General features: G+C 42.3%; 1 protein-coding gene across 1 annotated transcript; it reads left to right on the forward strand.

The window, feature by feature from the left end:
* The first annotated feature begins 246 nt into the window (after nt 1-246).
* Nucleotides 247-19403, forward strand: LOC131916553 (hepatitis A virus cellular receptor 1 homolog). The gene is made up of 9 exons (XM_059269908.1): nt 247-295; nt 2460-2798; nt 8277-8335; nt 8429-8528; nt 11430-11498; nt 12706-12755; nt 14475-14583; nt 15917-15953; nt 19289-19403. The coding sequence occupies exons 1-9, from the start codon at nt 247-249 to the stop codon at nt 19401-19403; spliced, it is 927 nt and encodes a 308-aa protein (XP_059125891.1).
* The last annotated feature ends 494 nt before the right edge of the window (nt 19404-19897 follow it).

Genomic DNA, 19897 nt, shown 5'->3' on the forward strand with positions numbered 1-19897 from the left:
AGAGAACACACTCTTGTCTCTGCCTTCAGTTTTCTCTGTTTGCTGCCTTATCTATCTCATGACCAGAAGTGAGATTGCTGGCTGAATGTGAGGAAGGACTGGGAAAGGAGAGGGTATTTGTGAGGAAGGGGTTCCTATCAGAGATGCCTGTGTGATTCATAGTCAGAATGAAGACCTGCTCAGATAGGGTATTTTGAGTGTCACAGCTAACCATAGTGTCTTGTGATTTTCCTTCAGGTCAACACCATGATGCATCCTCAAGTCTTCATTTCAGGCCTCATACTACTTCTCCCAGGTAAGTGAGTAGGTGAGCTGGGGGATGCTGAGGAGCCTAGAGCTGGCAGAAGAGATGACAATCATTGGGCCTTTTTGATTATGGCTTATGTTGTGAGCAGAGAACCAGGATAAATTGTAGCTCCAAAGAACTTTCTTAACTTGTATGAATTTTGAAACTCATGGCTAAATAAACATGATTCCCAAGAACATGTCAGGCAAGAGTGAGAACACATGTATTCATGTGATGGACATGTAAGGGTGAGTGCATGTGCATGTATAAGTTGGTCAACTGTTAACAAAAAATCAGAAACAGAGCTTTCCATGCAGGATGACTAGTCAAAGTTAGCCTTAATTCCGTTTCTTTGTGCATCTTTGCTTGTTTAAACCATCTTCAATTATTTATCTTAAAAACATTCTAATTCAAAGTGTTCCGTGAAAAGAGAAAAGGAATAACATAACTGTCTTTGAGACATGGTCTAAGTTAGTCAAGGCTAGCCCCCAACTTCATAGCTAGTTGAGGATCACCTCAAACTTTTGATCCTCCTGCCTCTAGATCTGAGATTCTCCTAAAAGCTGAGATCACTGGTGAGAAATATATTTCTGTGACTTAATTAAAATAGCATGTGTTTTATTTGTGATCCTAAAAAAGGTATTTGACAAAATCAAGAAATGAGTATCCCAGAAAGAAATATAATACTCATTTTATACAATTACAAATGTGCTTTCTAGATCATGTCCCAACCTCACAGCCTAGGCTGCATATAGGTGGTTAGAGAATCTCACAGTTCATTGTTTTGTGCTTTTGTTTGTTTATTTGTTTGTTTCCTGTGCTGGGATCCAACACAGGGGCTAGCATGGGCTAGCCAAGCACTTTATCATGGAGCTCCATTCTCAGCCCTGAGAGTTCCTTGAAAGGCTGTTGGAAGCTGTTGGTATTAGAAATTTTATTCCATCATCCCCAAAAGAATTATATTTAATCATTTCAGTTTTTAAATTGCATCATTAAGTTATTGGTTACATATTTTCTGACTATGTGGTCTTATTTTGCTAGTGGGTCTTGCTCAAGTTCCGGAATGTCAACAACTTATAAGAAAGGGACCTCTGCTTAGTGTTTTTGTTTGGTTGGTTTTTGGTTTTGCTTTTTGCTCATAAAGTGCTAATTGTAAAGTTCAAAGTAAAGCACAGCCCCTCCTGGTGGTTTTCTAAAACCGTTTCTGAAGACTGACCTTGAAGTTACTAAGGTTCTGCCTTGAAGCCAACAATGCTTTTTCAAAGCCCTGGCTCTGCTCTTTGATTAGGAGAGGTGGGAAGAGTGAGTGATTTTGTTGTCATAGCACTGGGGGGGGGGGGGAGGAGGGATAGTTTGAGACAGGGTCTCCAAATCCTAGGCCTGCCTTCAACTCAATAGTTAGATGAAGCTGGCCTTGAATTCCTCATCTTCCTCGCTCTACCTCCCAAGTTCTGAGTATACAAGTGAGTTCTGGGTTTACAAGCGATACTTACGCGCCCACCTTCTGAAATAAAGTTTTAAATGCTTAATAATGAAATATTTGAGTTGGTCTCAGTGGCACTTGCTAATTACCCAGCACTCAGGAGGCAGAAATGGGAGGATTGTCACTTTAAGCCAGTATGAGGCATATAGCAAGGCCCTGTGTCCAAAAGAAATACACACACTGAAGAAGAAAAAAGAAATGAAAAATATCTGTGTGAATATCCTACCACAAAATAAGTTCTCTTGTTCACAAATGTATCCATTAAATAATCACACTGAGAAAGAATATGCTAAGAGAAAACTGTTTACAGTCTTCAAATTCAAGCTGTAAAACCGGACATTTAATCTTAGGTTTTGGGAGGTAGAGGCAGCTGAGCTCTGGGAATTTGAATTCAGCCTGGTTTATGCAGCAAGTTCCAGGTCAGCCAAGGGTACAAAGTGATATCTTGGCTCAGAAAACCAAATGATAACAATGAACATTAAGTTATCTGTTCCCTTTCAAGCCTTCCCTACAAAAACCTCAAAATGAAAACAATAAAACAAACAAAACAATAAAAAAAAAAAAGAAGGTCTGTAGCTGGGGTTCCACTTACGTCCCTGCTCTCCATATGTTTTTGAAAAGCAACAACAAAACTTTAGGAAAATGTCGGATACTAATTCTCCATTCACTCTCTGCCCCTTATTTTTACAGGTGCTGTGGATTCTTCTGTATCAGTGAAGGGGGTGGTGGGTCACCCTGTCACACTGCCATGTACTTACTCAACATCCCGAGGAATCACTACCACTTGTTGGGGCCGAGGGGCATGTCCACCTTTTAATTGTGGAAACACACTTATCTGGACCAATGGATACCGTGTCACCTATCAGAGTAGCAGTAGATACCAGTTAAAGGGGCGTATTTCGGGAGGAAATGTGTCCTTGACAATAGAGAATGCTGTTCAGAGTGACAGTGGTCTATATTGCTGTCGAGTAGAGATCCCTGGATGGTTCAATGATCAGACAGTGACCTTTTCATTGGAAGTTAAACCAGGTAAGCTTTCTTTCTTTCCTTTGTTTATTTCTTGCAAGTAACCTGAGTTTGCTAGCAATTTGTTGTTTTCCTAGAAAAAGGAAACAGAAATATGTTTGATTGAACACCTGCTTCTGAGTTGTTTGAAGACATAATTTCCTGTACCTCAGGCTGTCCTCTGATGACCGTGCTCTCCTGATCCTCCTGCCTCTAACTCCAGTGTTGAGAATACAGCCTTAAATATTCTTTTTTGAGGCACAGGATGACTTTATTTGCTTAGATGAAGTCCTAAGATCATTCTTAATTCAAGGCTGTGAGCTAAGTCAGGATCCAGGTCCTAAGTGTACTTGGGACAGTCTTGTTGGTCCATGAAACTGCCTCCACTCTCCATCCTGAAACACAGTGGAGAACTTTATTTAAGCTGGAAGTATGTGACTTTAAGAACTGTCTCTTTTCTGTGGGTCTATCTTAGAATGTTGAATCCCCCATCCTCAACACTGTAAAGCCACTCCAGCTCTAACCTGAAAAGCAGACAGGGCAGGGGTCTGCTGCTCTGTGAGCTGATTTCAACAATGGTCAGCTGACCTTGCTGAGCACAGGCCACATCACAGGTGGAGAGTTCTGCTGCCTGTCTGCCCTGCCTTGGGCCTTTGAAATAGGTCTCACATCTTGTTATACAATTTGTTGCCTACACACTGGAAATGTCCACATAGAAGAGGGTTCCCTCCAACACCTGTTCTCTGTCATTCAGCAGTGTACTAACAGATGAGCAGCAGCAGCTAGTTCATAGATGAGGCTGACACACAATTCCCTCCAATGAGCTTTATTAGAATGAAGAGGCCCCAAGGCTGAGATCAGACCTCCAGCTGGGAGGGAGAGCATTAGGCAGAAACAATACCATCAATGAGGTTCATCCCTTGATGGGATGTGAAGAGGGTTCCAGGGAAGGAGGGGCTTCTCTTTACAACCTGAAGAGGAGTTTCATTAAGAGCAGGATTGTGTGTGAGAGACAGAGATAGGAAGGACGAGAGAGAGAGAGAGAGAGAGAGAGAGAGAGAGAGAGAGAGAGAGAGAGAGAGAGAGAGCGAGCTGCCATGACTGGAAAGGTAGGTCTACAGAGGATCCTCTTCAGAGAGCAGCCTTCAGAATAATCCTCTCAGCATTCTCCCTGAGGAGTTTCAGGCTGGTCCTCAGAGCAAGGAGACAGTCTGACTTGTTACTAGTTGTGGAGTTGTTAGCTGCTAGGTCTCAGGATGAAGGCTAACTAAGGTGCTTATTAACATATCAAAGCAGACACTGGCTGCCATTCTCTCAGCAAGGCCAGTACCTGGCACACCCTGCCCCCTCCCTAAATTCTCCAGTTTAGGGACTGGGCTGGGCTGCCCCTCCCCTAGCCGCTCTTCCCTATGTAACCCAGTCATTTTGGCTAGACAGGCCCCTTTGGGTTCTTGACCTCTTGGCCCCCACTTTTGGCTCCTAGCTTCCCCTCTCCTCACATGGGGAGTTCAGTTTGCTGGTCATGTTCACTCAGGACCCTTCTGGATGCCTCTGTCTGTTTTCTCCCTCATATCTACAATAAATCTGCATCAGGGGTAGGAGTAGTCATGTCTTCCTTTTATTTCTTTTTTTCATCAGAAAGTTTCCTATCATGTGTTTTAGTTCACCATAGGTTAAGTAACAGAGAGTATCGAACAGCCAGATGTTGGTTAGGTCCAAATCAGGGCTGCTGTTAGGGCACATAGCAGACAGCTTCTTAACTGTGTCAGAGAGCAGCAGGGAGGTCGGGCTTGACCTATTCAGACAGTGGGATCTGGGTATTTGGTCTAAAGGTGCAAGCAAGCCCATGTTCTAACAGTTAACAAGTTCATGAAATCCCCAAATCTGGACTCATTATATTTCCTTTCTTTCCTTCTCTCTCTCTCTCTCTCTCTCTCTCTCTCTCTCTCTCTCTCTCTCTCTCTCTCTCTCTCTCTCTCCTTTCTCTCTATTCCCCCCTCCCCACCAGTCTCTGTCTCTGTCCCCCTCCATTCCTCCCTCTGTCCCTCCATCCCTCCCTCTCTCCCTTCCTTTCTTACTTTTCTTTTTGTTTTTATTTTTTCAAAATAGGGTTTCTCTATGTAGTTCTGGCTATCTTGGAACTTGCTCTTAGACCAGGCTGTCCTTGAACTCACAGAGATCCACCAGTCTCTGCTTCCAGAGTGCTGGGATTAAAGAGTGTTCCACCAGCACTAGGTTTTACATTTTCCTTCTTGAGGTAAATATCCTGATTTTCTTGCATTGACTAGAAGAGTAGGTTCATGAGGACTTCCTGGCTTCTGATGCTGTTCCTAATCTCTTTTTACTTAAGGGTTTACACAGGCAAATAGAAATCAATAATAGCTATAATAGAAACAATCTGTCTCTATATTTTTCAATTAAGAACATTATTCTTTAGGCTCCCAACTTATAGACTTTGTTATTCATTCATCCATTCATTTATTTTTATGTTTAATTTGATTTTTAAAACTGCATTTATATTGTGTGGCTGTGTGTGAATGATGTGTATGTGGTGGGTTTGCATACCATGATAAATTTGCCAGAGGACAAACTCATTTGGTTGGTAGTGTTGTTATACCCTTGTGTGAGTTCTCGGGGTGTAAGTCAGCTGACCAGGCTTGCAAGTCAAGGACCTCTACCCATTGAACCATTTTTTTCTGGATCTCTGTTTATTGACTGATTTATTGATTTTGAGACTGGGCCTTGCTTTGTAAATCAGGCTGACTTGAAACTTCTTGCCCATGCCTTGGCCTCCCCAGTGTTGAGAGTATGGCATGTGCGACCACACTTCATTAGAATGAGGTCCATTCTGATGGGGCAAGGAGCTGCCTTGCAAATCTATGCCTGGAAGGCAACTTAGGGAAGCCAGAAGAAGCTGGTTATAGAGTGTGCAAAGAAAGATGTATAGGGACAGCTTTGGGGAAGAGACGATAAGGTTCTGAGTGACTATCACAGTTGTGAAATTGTATTATTTACCTGGCTGAAGTTGAATGATATTTACCTCCAAAGGTACCCACTCATCTGAGAATAAACTTTACACAGAGAGAGGGGGTGGGGAAGTGGAGGAGAGAGATAGCAAGAGAGAGATCTCTCTTTAAAAAAGGCCTTATTGGATGTCTAGAAATTTGTCTAGCATGCCTGAGGCCTTTGGTTACGTCCCTAGAATGAAAACACACAATAACCAAGTGAGCACTGTGGTCACATCTTGGGAAATGCACTTGTCTAGCACACATTCCAGCCTAAAAGCCTTGGGTTAGATTTTCAGCACAAGGAGGGGCCTATGTATGGCATCATAGCATAAAATTACTAATTTCAGTTCATTAATTGAAGGTTTTATAAAGCTTAGAAATTCATTAGCAGGTCAGTGCTTACAAAGTCACTGTTTGAGCACTCAATGAGTGTGTAAGTGAGCCAGCAACTCTGTTTAATCCTTCAACAACCAAGTCCGCATCTTCTCCTGATTTAAACACACGGAGCTTCCTCTTCAGCTGTCCTGGGACCCTCATCAGCTCCTTTGGATTTTCCCATTTACCTGGGAGAAAAAATGCCCCAGAGCAAGAAAAGCAAAGCTCCTGAGCTGGTGATTCTTTCCTGGGTTTGTTCTCACAGTAACCTTCTGACTAGATTGTTCGCATGCTTGCTTTTCTCCACCTCAGAGATTTATGCTCTCCAGGGAGGGTGTGTACTGTGCTCAGGCCTCTGGCTGCACATTAGACTGGATCAGCAAACTAACCAGACCAGGTTATAAACAGACGGCGGTAGCGGCAGCGGTAGTGGTGTGGGGGTCCAGCAGAGGCGAGGGACACGTGCTCGTGGTCTCGTGGTCTCGCAGTCTTGCTGAAGCGGGGGAGGAGGCGGCAAGCTGCAGCGGTTACAGCAGGTCCTTGGTGGTCTATCCGAGTCTGAAGGGCACCAGATGTTGGTTAAGCAGCACTCATGGCTGGCTGCCGCCTATGGCAGCCATGCCAACAGAAGAGAGCGCTGGATGTTGTGATGGCAGAAGAATCACGATCCATGGTTACCTTTTAGAGCTTTATGGGGTGGGGGCGTGCAGAGGACAGGGGGAAAATGGGGAGAGAGAGAGAGACCTGTGGAAGGGCACCTCCGCTTTTTAGGCTGGGATGCTGTTGCAGGCTGGTGACATAATAAGGACATAATCCTTACACTGAGACCATCAGCAGCTGCTTGGATGCTTACAGCACTTTGGATGTTGTTAATTTGTGAATTGCAGGTTGAACCTGACTAACCCAAAAATACCTAGTCTTCCGTGATTAAAAATCTGGGCCCTTTGAGCACAGACTTGATAATACACTTGGAAAATCCAACTCCATGAAATTATCATGTGCAGAATTATCAAGTTTATAAACTTTCTTTAAAGCTGTATATGTAAAGTGCAGGCAAATGAGTGCTACATCAATCCATGTTTATACCAGAGCCTGACCCATACGATATTTTCTATATGCAAATATTCCAAATCGTTAAGAAAGATTTAAATTCTGAAACCAAACATTTTTGGATAAGGGATATTGACCTTGTCTCTCTTCAGCTGGAAGGAACTATAGACAATGTCCACTCTCTACCTCAATGTACAAATCCCATTTATGTTGCAGCTTGTGAGGGATCTGTATGCTAAGATTCAGAATTGTATGTTGTGTCCTCTCAGGACTGACTGAAATGACCATGCTGGGCATGGAAGCTGTGGTGAAGTCAGTCACCACTGAGAGCAGTCCCAGCTTCTACACCCTCTCAGTCTCACAGAGATCCTTAGAGATTGGAGGATGTGACTGTAGCATGAACCTTAAAGAGTCTTATTAATAAAAACAAATCCAAGGCCAGTTATTGGGGTGAATGCTGGAAGATCAGAGAAGCAGAACAAGCCACAGCTTCCTGACCTCACCAATTTCTCAGCTGATCCTGCTTCCTCAGACTGGAAGCTCCTGTGTCCTCATCCAAAATGAATCTCAGCTGAACTGCTTCTCAAAGCCTGAAAGCTTAACCAACTCTAGTTCCTTAAATACCTTTCTGCTTCCTGCTATCACTTCCTGGGATTAAAGGCTCTTGTTACCATGCCTAGCTGTTTCCAGTGTGCCTTTGAACTCACAGAGATCCAGACAGATCTCTGCCTCTGGAATGCTAGGATTAAAGGTGTGTGCTACCACTGCCTAACCCCTATGTTTAATATTTTGGCTGTTCTGTTCTCTGACCCCAAATAAATTTATTAGGGTGCATGATATATTGGAGAATACAATATCACCACATCTGACACCTGTCATTTATACAGTGTGTCCTTAGGAACAAGGACTCTGTGCTCAGCTCCATGTTGTCAGTGCAGCTAGTCAGTGACAAAGAACAGAAGTTCAGGAGAGGAGCCTCTCAGGGTTCAGCTTCTCACTGGTGCCATAGCAAAAATTATTGTCTCTTCTTGTTGACTGATCCTTGTTTCATCTTGATTTTCAAATCCAGAAATTCCCACAAGTCCTCCAACAAGACCTACAACTACACGGAGACCCACAACGACAAGAAGACCCACAACTACAGCAAGACCCACAACTACAGCAAGACCCACAACTACAACAAGACCCACATCTACAGCAAGACCCACAACTACAGGAAGTCCTACGACTATTTCAGCAAGACCCACCCATGTACCAACATTACCCAGAATCTCCACCTCTACTTCTACAACACCAACATACACACAGACTCACACACCAGGTACAACCCAATGTGGTTCAGGACCCAGAGTCCTTCTCATGAGAGTTGGTACGACATAGACACTGAGTCATGTCAGAAGTATAATATAGGTAAAGAGTGCTTAGCTGGGCTAACAACAGCTTCACAAAGTCTGTAATTTCCCAGTCATAAGTTGCATTAACCCTCAGCTGTGCAAGAGCTTGAACATGGAGGATACTCACCTCTCTATATCAGATTCCCAGGGGATTCACTACTAGCCAGACTTAGATGGATCACTGATCTAGGATAGATGATGAGGATGGTCAGAATCTGGTCCAGCTGGACATGACTATCTGATGAAAAACTAAAAAATGACTGAGAACTAGGGTCAGGGTAGGGAGACTCTTGACCACTTACATCCATCCTGAAATTGGGCCATCCAGCTGAGGCCATAGTTCAGGAAGGCTAACATTTAGCATTTCCTGAGCACCAGGCAGCATGATACATGCTTTATGATGCAGAGTTTAATTCACAGACACTTGATTCCTATATAGCTGTGACTTGTCCCTATTTTATAGTGACAGGAACTGACAGACTCAGAAAGCTCATGGTGGAAGTTATAAAGACAGAAAGTGGCTCAGACTCTGTCCCTGTTCACTTGGGTTGGAAGCTGGCTCTTCTGAGTCCAGGGTCAAACCTCTGCCGTGAGCATGGATGTTTGGAGGGTTTGTATTGTTTCTACATCCTCACTGGAAAGGCATCCTAACACCACCCTTTTAAAGAGTCAGTGGATGACTTGTAAAGTTTACTTTAAAGATCTTTCAATTTATTCATGTAGATGAAAAGTCAATGTAAGTCCTTTGTAGGCATGAAAAAAATGCACATCGAATGTGCTTTAGGAAATGCTTTTGAATGAGGGCATGTTCATACTTCTAATTGCCTACAAGTAAAATTAATATTAATACATAGGAACTTAACTTACAGATGGGGAGAAGCATGCCATCCTGAAGGCAAGTCTGGGTTCAAACCTTCTCCATCTAGGAGTGAAAAGATAGCTGTGAGAGGGGCTCGAGCTTCCTAGAAACTGTCCACCCCCCGAGGGAGGGCTGCTTTCTGACAAGCGGAAGAAGCCACACAGCTTTCTGTTGTTGTTGTTCTTAGGGTAATATGATGGGTGATATTTATTTCCCTGTCCTCTGACTGGCCACCCAGCGCTTTCAAGCAGGAGGACCCTGAAGGACTGGGCTACATGCCAAGTATGCAGAGAGCTCTAGGTTATATCTAGGCATGTGGAGCACAGGATTTGTGAGAACAACCACTTTGTTCCAGGCAGCTACACACACTGAAGAACTGTGAGATCTCTCAGGGTTGACAGAACTTTTCAATACTTAGTTTTTGTCTGTGTCAGGGGATGGGTTCATGGGCTGAGTTTGAAGAACATAGATAGGTTTTTCACTTCACTAGAAACTGAGATTTAGAAGAGAAGCATTGGATCATGAGCCCAGATGACCTCTTTGGAGGTGTTTAATATAATCTTATATTTCTATTGTTAGTTTCCTAAAGAATTGCAGTTGAGGGTTGACTGTCCTGTCCAGGGAGACGGCAACACTCTGGCTACTGTAAAAAGAACACATATCCTCACATCCACCTCATGTGCTCATCCTGGTTGTCCAGATACTATTCATGAAATATAGGATGTGAGGTTGTAAGAACAGGAGAAAGTGACCCATGCTCAGGAATCAAGTTAAGCTCATGATGCCTTTTATCAAGAACTGAGTTGGGTAATGTGTGACCATCTGACATTTGTGTTGTCCTATCATTAGTTCAGAAGGACAGTCACATCCTCTTACATGTTTCATTGTTAAGATAAAACAGGACAGTAGTGCAGAACAGAAGAGTGTTGTTCAAATGTAAGGGTCAGGTTGTAGTGAGGTAGGGGATCCATAAAGACTCTGAGGAGCCATGAGAAGCCCAGGTTTAGGTATTCCAGTCTGGAAACAACCAACTTTCTCCAAGATCCTCCCTTGTTCTAAAAAGGGAAGTATTTAGAGGATTCCAGAGAGGGAAGTGCTCATCTCTGCAGGTGAAGTGAGCTGTGGGTGAGAACAACGTAGGGACTCCAGAAGAAAAGGGAAACATAGGCTGCACTAGAGTGTTCCATGTGGAAGACTTTGGTGAGCAATGGAAGATGAGTCAGAAAACACAGGAAGTCACTGTTAGTACAGGAATGGGTGGAGGACAGGAGACCTTGTCTCAGTCTGTCTGTCACTCAACCAACCAATCAATCAACCAAATATATGAGAGAGAGAGAGAGAGAGAGAGAGAGAGAGAGAGAGAGAGAGAGAGAGAGAGAGAGAGAGAGAAAGAGAGAGAGAGAGGAGTTCCACAGCACAAGGCAGGCTGCAGAATAGGAGTCATCCCCAGAGTGATGCTGCTACCTTGAGAAGAACTCAGTGATGAAATGGTCTGTCTATTTCGTGTTGTTCAGTGAGCTCATCTCCATGGAAAGAAGTGTGGATAATCTGGGACTTGAATAAGACCTGCAGTGAAGATGGTAGTGAGAAACTTCCAGGTCCCTCTCCTAGAAGGTGAAATGACCCTTGTCTTGATAAACCGGAATCTTAACTGAGTGTCCTATTCTCCTGTGTTTATGTCACCTATGCATTAGAGGAGTTCAGGAGTCTAGAATGGAAAGTGTGAAACAATTTTGAATCCTGATAAAGCTGTTCAGAATATTAGGACACAGATCACTTGCTCAGACAGTGCCAATCTTTGGATACATTTCTCAGAGGAGTCAGCTGAGGCTGATGTATAGGAAGGAGCCATTCCTGCTTAGGAGGCTGGAGGAGGGACTGGGGGAGGTGACAGTAAGTTTTGTTTCTATTTCCTTGGTGGGGGCCAAACTCCAAAGCTGAAACAATTCTTGCATTGTTCTCATTCCAGAACCCACTACATTTTATCCACATCAGACAACAGCTGAGGTGACAGAAACCCCATCCTATACTCTTGCAGGTAACTAAGTTCTCCTCCCTTATCCCCTTGGAAGGTCCAGATCTTGATGAAGCTGGTGAAGAATAGGTACCCGCTGCAACAATACAGATCTGACATTGTAAGTGGTGGCAGGGACAGAGACACAGCTCCATTCTACACACACAGCATCCAGTTGGTTTCTTCCCAACAAGCCAAACTAAGCTGTGTGACATCTCAGAAGAAAAGAGTATCAGGGACAGTCAATGGCATGGAGTGTTGAAGATATTTAATTTAGGTCCTAAGCACCTGGTCATTATGAAGAGAGAGGCTTAGGAAAGGAATAGGGCACCCTGGGACAGGTGTATGGACTTCTCTATGCGGAGCACTTAGGTTTCTTTACATTGAGTATAAATGTGATGTGGTGGCTCTCAAGCCGGGTCTCTGGAGATGGCTAAGAAGTACCCCATCCCCTGAAGCTGTAAGTTTTGAAACAATGCTCCAAGATGTAGTTTACAGCAAACATATTTGAATAATTTTCTTCCACATATTAGATCACATATTGTGATCTAGATTTCTGAACAATATTTTTTACATTCAGGAATGGGAGAGAAGGACTCTAAGTGCCAGGTTCTGCATCATTATTTCTGGAAAGTCTTACTTAAGGGCCTAAGTCACAAACAGAGCCTAGGCTGTAGATGTTGCCTAAACCTAGTCATTGTCTTTGGTTCCTTGGAAGAGCTCTCATAGTGAGTAAAATGTAAGCACAGTAATGTGAAAATGAGGAGGGCTGTGAGTCATCTAACATTATTCTGCTGGGCAGGCCAGTTTTAGCAGTAGTTAGGGGACTCCCATAGACCTGTAGTGTTCCCACTCATTGTGTGGCACTCTGTGTACATTGCCAGCAGAGATGTCTGTCATTTGCTGATGTCTGCTGCTCCATCTGTAAAATGCAGTGAAGGGGCTCCTTGTCAGGATGCTACAAACCTTATGTATGTCTGATATAGGGTTCTGTGTTTCATACATAGACACAGAGAAACAATGAAAACAATAGATTCCTTGTTATAAAATAGATATTTCAAATGGACTTCAAATATATGATGTTCAAAACATGCTGTCCAGGGTGTCTCCTGCCATATTCAATATTAACCCTCACATATTATAAGACACCTTGGCCTTGTGGGTAATATTTACAAATGTAGAAAAATATATAAATTCCTAATTTTAATTTATTTTTTCTCTTGTTGAGTAGATTGGAATTACACTGTGACATCCTCAGACGACTTTTGTGATAATTACACTGTAAGTATATTCTTCCCTAATTTATTAGCCATGTTTACTTGTATATTTTCTGGGAAACAATCTGAATTTAAAGATTTTTGTCTGTAAGATTAGTCCACAGATATTTACATTAAAAAAAGAAAAAGAAAAGAAAAGTAGTCAGATATCGTGGTATATTCCTTATTATTAGGACTCAGGAAGTTAATACAAATATCAGAAGTTTGAGGCCAGCCTGGACCATTAGGCAACTTGGGCTACATAGTGAAACTTTGTCTCAAAAACTGTAGAAAAATAAATTAGTAAATATATAAAAACAAAGAAATTAAGAGTTTGTTACTTACAAAGGATGTTTGAATTCAAGATGTTCATTTAGAGTTCCCTAATACTGTTTTTCTACCGACTGACAATTTAATGTAGTGGCACTGGTGATATTTTTTTTCCACACATAACTCCACATAAGATACTAATGTCCTAAACATTCTCACTTTTGCATGACTTTCCTGAGAACCTACTGAACACACTGTTTGAGGACAGAGCTTAACTAACTTGTCCATAGTTTCTCTGACTGGGCAGAGGAGCCAGGATTGTGACTCCAGAGACGAGGCTCATACAGGGACAAAGACATGGTCTCTGATCCTCCCTTTCCTTGCAGTTAAACCCATCCCATAGGCTCTGTTTAGGGTTGGTAGATGAGTGCTAAGCTATTAAATGGCCTCACCTGCTGCCCAGCCTGTTTCCTGCTTATTCCAGTATGTGCTGATCCCTTGTCACCTGCACCAGGAAACTAGAGGAGATTCTGCATTTCTGTCTGATCACATGGTGTTAATCAGACTACATCCAGGAGCAGAGTCTTCCTACTATTTTTGGAAAGTTATTAGATATAATTGTATTGTTTCCTTTTTTCTCAACCCCTTTCAAACCTTTCTACATATTCCCTCCTTGTTTTCTTTCTAATTCATGTTCTCTGTTCCTTTGTTTATATATATATAAATATATTAATACATATAATATATAAATTATAATTATAATATGCAATATATTAATTTGTGATGTATAATTGTTAATATATACATATCAACTGTGTATGATATGTATTATATATTGCATACATTTATATTTAATACATATATATCCTAAAATTGTTAAAATAACCTGTGCAGTCTGTATGTTATTTGTGTGTATATGTTTCCATGCTGACCATTTGGTATTAGATGTTTACAAAGACATGGAATCTTGAGTTGCATTTACATGACAAGCGGGGTCTGTGATGGAAGACCAGACCAGGAGCTGAGCACACCAAGAGAAAGTTAACTTAGCAATGGGCTACTCTTTTTTTCTCTTTTAATATCATAGGATGGTTTATGGAATTTAAGGAATACCCTACTGACTATTAAAGCAGACATAATTACATACATGATGTATGAACCTACATTAATTATGAGGTTAAAATTTTGACTGAGGTATCCACCCATGTAATCACCTAAATCAACATAGAACACGTTTCCATCATCATCAAAGACACCAAATTCACACTGTCTTGGAGTTGCACTGCCCAATACCACCTCAGTTCCTTGGGTCTTCCTCATATTCCAGACTAGCCACAGGCCAGGAGAGATGAAGCTCTAGGACCTAGAGTCTAGGTTAAGGTCAAGCACATGTTTTCTGTTCCTCTCACTTGCTGTCCCTGTGTTTACTGCTGTTTATTTATTGCTACTGTTGTTTTATTTATTGTTTCCTTAGGAATCAATCCCTTCACAGAAGCAGAAGAACACGACTAATGGCTTCTATGTGGGCATCTCCATGGCTGCCCTGCTGCTGCTGCTGCTTGTGTGCACCCTGGCTGTCACCAGTAAGTGATTTCACAACTGTCCCCAGGGAAGGAGAGCCAGGGTTCTCTGACGGTCTTTAGCAAGTGCACATGTCACAGGGACTTGAAGTTCACATAGCTTCAATACCCCCAGATCCAAGACACACTTGGTAAACATCTACTCCCCAAGGGATGTGTTAGGACCCACAAAACTCTGCAGGTGATTTCTGGTACCTGGTGAGTGCTCTGTTCAGTGATCTTGAACCATTGCTGCTATGTCTCCAAAGATTCCTGCTCTGTAAAACTTGATTTCATGCTGTCCATACTGGTACCGACCTTAAGAGGTAGCTAAGAATGACCTTCAACTCCAGATCCTCCTGCTTCCAGCATCCAAGTGCTGGGCTCTCGGGGATAGGCCGCAGTGCTTGGCTACACTCCTGTTCCCAACTCTGTCCTGTGTCTTTCAGTTGTTGCCGTCAAAAGGGAAACATTATATTTTCCATAAAATAAATTAAATACCATGACATGAGTTTATGGATAGGCTTGAAATTTTTTAGGTGACTGTAAGACCTTTGATGTGTTCTCTCTTTTCCTGCCCTTGGGATCTTGTTTCTTTCTCAATATGATACTGTTAAATAGTAGAAGAGGCAATTGAGACATTGGTGGGAAGCCCCCTGACTAATGCTGAACAGAGGATTTGAAGGTGGCACCCAGGCCTACATGGCCCTTCCCATGAGTTGTTCATCTGGGCTCATGCATGGTGTTTTGTAAAGTCCATGGCTGAAGTTCTTACACAGGGAATGGACCACACTATGGACTGTTTCACAGGAAGTGGGGAATAAGAATATGCCTGTCAGATTTCAGATATTTCCCTTAATTATTTAAAGCTGTTCATCCTAAATCATTATTTAAGATGGATCTAGTGTCATGTGTTTATAATACCAGCATTCTACAAGTCTGTGGCTAGCCTAGGCTACATATCATATCATGTCTGAAAGGGAGAATTACATAGAAATTGAGTAAAAATCCACAAATGTTGTCCCTTCCTTAGTTCAAAGTTGTTTATTCTTCCCTTACAGGCTTGTTCTCTAGCAGCTCATTAGAAAAAAATCCAGACTCTTTGTTTGTTTCAGTGAACAATAATTTACCAATCTCATTCTATCAAATTAGGTCATATGGATGAATATCCCAGACAATGAATGAAAAGAATATCCTTCCTGTGGGGTACAGAAAGGAATTACCCATAGCTACCAGGGGATGGTTCAATCAATAAACAGAAGCAATATCCTTGATTAGGGGAAAATATCATGAGTGTTTCTGATAATATGTTCAATTATCCTTTCAATTTATCCCACCTCTACCCATTCCAATTTAGGGTACATCCTTATGAAGAAGAAGTCGGGATCTCTAAGGTAAGTTGACATGGATTGTGTTAATTCTTTTTGTACTAACAGTCTTGAGAATGTCTCTATGTTCTCTTTTACTACTAAATCATTCTTTACTATTTGATTCATTGATTGGTTGGTTGATTTGAGGCAAGTCTTATTATGTGGTCTAGAGTGGCCTCGAACTTGCTATGTAGCCTAGACCAGACTGGAACTCACAATTCTTCTGCCTCAGACTCTTTCGTTCTGGGATTACAGTGTGTGCCACAATTTGTTTGGCATCCATGCTGTATGTTGGATCCCAAATAAAGTTTAATGAGTCCCTTTCTTGTTGCCCTCATTTCTCAGAGATATATTCTGCATTCTGTATTTCCTGCATTTACGGTAGGACAGGAACAGAAGGCCCTTGATCCTCATCTCTTATAGGTAGACACTGAGGTGTTAGTTTTGTTTCCTGGAGCTGGTGTTGAAGGAGTTGACTTGATCCACTCTTGTTTCCTCAGTGTTTTCTTTCACTGAGTTCCTATTCTATTAAAAACTGATGAAGTGTATCACAGAGCATGTAAACTAGTAGACAGGTCCTTTCAGGTGCTTTAGGCAAATATGGTGGGGATGACAGGGTTAGAAGGTGGCTGTTTGAGGAAGCCCAAGGGAGCAGAGGATTTAGAGGAAGATCATTTGTGAGGCTACTTGGAGTGTAACAGAATATGGCCAGTGTCCCCACACTCCACACCAGTCCCCTCCACTCACTACACTGGTGTCCGCCTCGCAGACTCTTTCCTGCACTTGTCCTGTTTACTGCACTTGGAAGCTCCTTTATTCTCTCCAGTGTTATCTGCCCTCCTCTACAGCCATCTAATATTCTTCAATCGACTAAAGATTGGCTGTCCACAGGACTGTGTCTTTAATTAAGTCTAATTCCATGTCCTTCAGGCTGCCTCCATAGACTTACCTGTGTCTGTGTTAAGCACAAGAGCCAAGCCATAGATGGGGTCTTGACCAGTGTCAGATCATTAGAAGTGTCTGACACAGGTAGTTCTTAATAAGTGTCTGTCACACCTTCCTTTCACAGTAATAAATCTATAAGGTAGGAACTGCTATTAGTCATATCCTATAGACCAAAAATAGGCCCATAAATATAAGGTCACACTACACTGGCCTCAACCTCAGGAGCCCATGCTTGGAGATCTAACTGGTAAGTAAAATAATGTAAAGCAAACAGGCTGTTTCTGGAAATGGAAAAGAACTATTCCCAAGAGTTGGAAGAACACAGCATCATTTTACTCCATAATTTTTGTTCCTTTATTGGTAAGGCATTTTAAAAAATATTTAATTTAAACTTTTTATCTTTGCATGTGAGAGAGAAAGATAAGGGTAGGAATAGGCAGAGGTGGGGACAGAAACAGGGACAGGGACAGGGACAGGATGTGAGAGGACAGGCATGAGTGTGTTCAAATACACCTGCAGGGAGGCCAGAGGAGGACAGGGAGTGTCCTTCTCTGTCCCTCACTTTGTCCTCTGAGGCAGAGTCTCCCTTGGACCTGCAGTTCACATTGTTTGCTTTGTAAGGTCAGAAAGCCCCAGTGATCCTCCTGCCTCTGTCTTCGATGCTGGCTTACAGGGATGCAGGCGATGTTCTACCTGTTACCTGGGGGCCTGCATCTGAACTCTGGTTCTCCTGTTTGTGCAAGGACCATGCTTAACTGATGAGTCATCTCTTCAGACTCCAAAGTTACTTTTTAATCACTTAATATAAAAGGAAATTTTGGAGAAAACACAACGCAGAAAGAAGAGGGGGAGAAGTTGGTGGAGGTGGCACATGCCTGTTATCTCAACACTCAGTAAGCTAAGGCAGAAGTACTGTAAGTTAATGTTCAGCCCAGACTTCTAGCAACAGTGTGTCTAAAAATAAGTGAATAAGGCCTTTATTTCCAACTTAGCAGGTAGAGGCGGGTGGGTCTCTATAAGTCCAAGCCAGTCTGGTTTATATAGGATTTTACAGGATAGCCATAGAAACACAGTGAGACCCTGACAAAAACCAAATCATTGAATGAATGAACAAATGAATGAATGAATGAATAAATAAAGTATAAATAGTAAATAAATAAATAAATGCAATAAAGAAAGCCACAAAACCAAACTAACCACTATATGACACAATCTGGGCATTCTTTTATGACTTTCTCTATCAGTTATATCACACTGACTCAGGAATGTCCTGACCCTACACTGTTTCCCTACAAGTGTGACTGTCCCAGGCAGAGTGGAGCTAGATCTCTCTTGTTCTGTGTAATTCTCAGCACAGGCATGTTCCTTATGTGGCCGACTGGAGACGCTCATTTTTGTTCTGCATTTCAGTAGTAGAAATGGCTGCTGTGTACAAATGGTAAAACTCCAGTATACCAAAACATCATCCCAGAGATCTTCTGTTTTCTTCCCTGGTTTGCCCCTCCATGAGTTCTAGAAGCTCAAATGTCAGTCCACTGTGCCTGCCCTGACTAACAGGGTCACAGGATGAGCTCTGTGAGTGACGCCACTCCCACAGCTGTTGGGATGGGCCAGCTGTGAACATCTGCAGTGCTCTCCTTAAATTCCTTTCAGTCCAGTACCTGCTGTTTGTATTAATGTGACGTCTGTGAATGTGTGTCATACAGTAATCTTTGAAACTGTGGCACAGACCACCGGCTCCAGTGCAAAGACACTGCTCTGTTGTTTTAATGTTTTTCTACTGCATGTTTAATGTCAGAGGATGAAGATGCTGTGCAGCTTTCAAGACCCTTTCTTTTTAAATAAAAACTTCTTTGTATTATTGTGTACATGATGTGTGTGTGTGTGTGTGTGTGTGTGTGTGTGTGTGTGTGTGTGCAGGTTCCATGGTACCTGTGGAGGTCAGAGGACAGCACGGTGGAGCTGGCTCTTTCCTTCTGCCTTTCCAAGGGCTCCAGGGATCTCACTCAGGTCACAGGCTCCCTAACCCTTTCTAAAGTGTCACAGTGCAAGTAAACACATGAGTTATCAGGTTCCTAGCTCAGTTTCCAGGTGTACTTCCTGATTAGGCACCTTGGTTTGATGTCTAGATATCTGTCTCCTTAGGTCTTCCACTTTTGTGTTTTATTACATTAGTATCTTGAAGGACTTCAATATGAGCTGCTTTTTTTAAAAAAAAATAATTTTTATTTAGTCTGATGCCTATTAAACAAACTTTTCTATGACTTCATAGGAGGGCCCTGTGTGGTGCTGTTCACTGTTACATTTTTTGTGAATGGGGCTCCTGGAGTCCTGAGCATACATCATAAATGAAAGTTCTGCTGAGACCAGAAAGATGACCTCTTGTTCTTTCTTCAACATCTCTCCCTCTGCAGCTTGGTAGCATTCCGTGTCTCTAAGATGGGAGCTTTTCAAAACACAGCGAATGTGAAGTCCAGAGCTGAAGACAATGTCTACATTATTGAAGACAGTCTTTACCATACAGATTGAATCCCAGTGGCCCTCTGAGGGGCTTCTTCCTGAGACTGGAAAGACAGCGACCAGATTGGACAGTGCAAACACCCTTTACAGCTCCAGGGCTATTTTCTGTGTCGGTTCATCCAGCAGTGGTGGAGAGGGTGACCCTCAGCTGTTTATACTCAAACTCACTGTTAACATCATCTTAATTCTAATGTTCACACTGCCTCAGTCTCTCCACCCTGCAGTGCATTCTCTCAAACATGAACATTTTTTAATGTTGTGTTTCCTTTAGTCAACATAATCATCGGTAGTGTCGGAAATAGACTCCGGCCTTGGTTATTAAAATCATTAAGAAAGGAATAGGATTGAAAAGATTTTTTTAAAAAAGTGAGTGAGCACAGGTGGGAGGGGCATCCTGAATTTAGAAGCATTTTATGATCATGCTTTATCTATTTTATTGTAATTTAAAATGTCACTTTCCCTCCCATCCCCAAGGGGTAAAATCATGGGCACATACAGGTTTT

This window comes from Peromyscus eremicus, chromosome 8a (assembly GCF_949786415.1).
Source record: "Peromyscus eremicus chromosome 8a, PerEre_H2_v1, whole genome shotgun sequence".
Lineage (NCBI taxonomy): Eukaryota > Metazoa > Chordata > Mammalia > Rodentia > Cricetidae > Peromyscus > Peromyscus eremicus.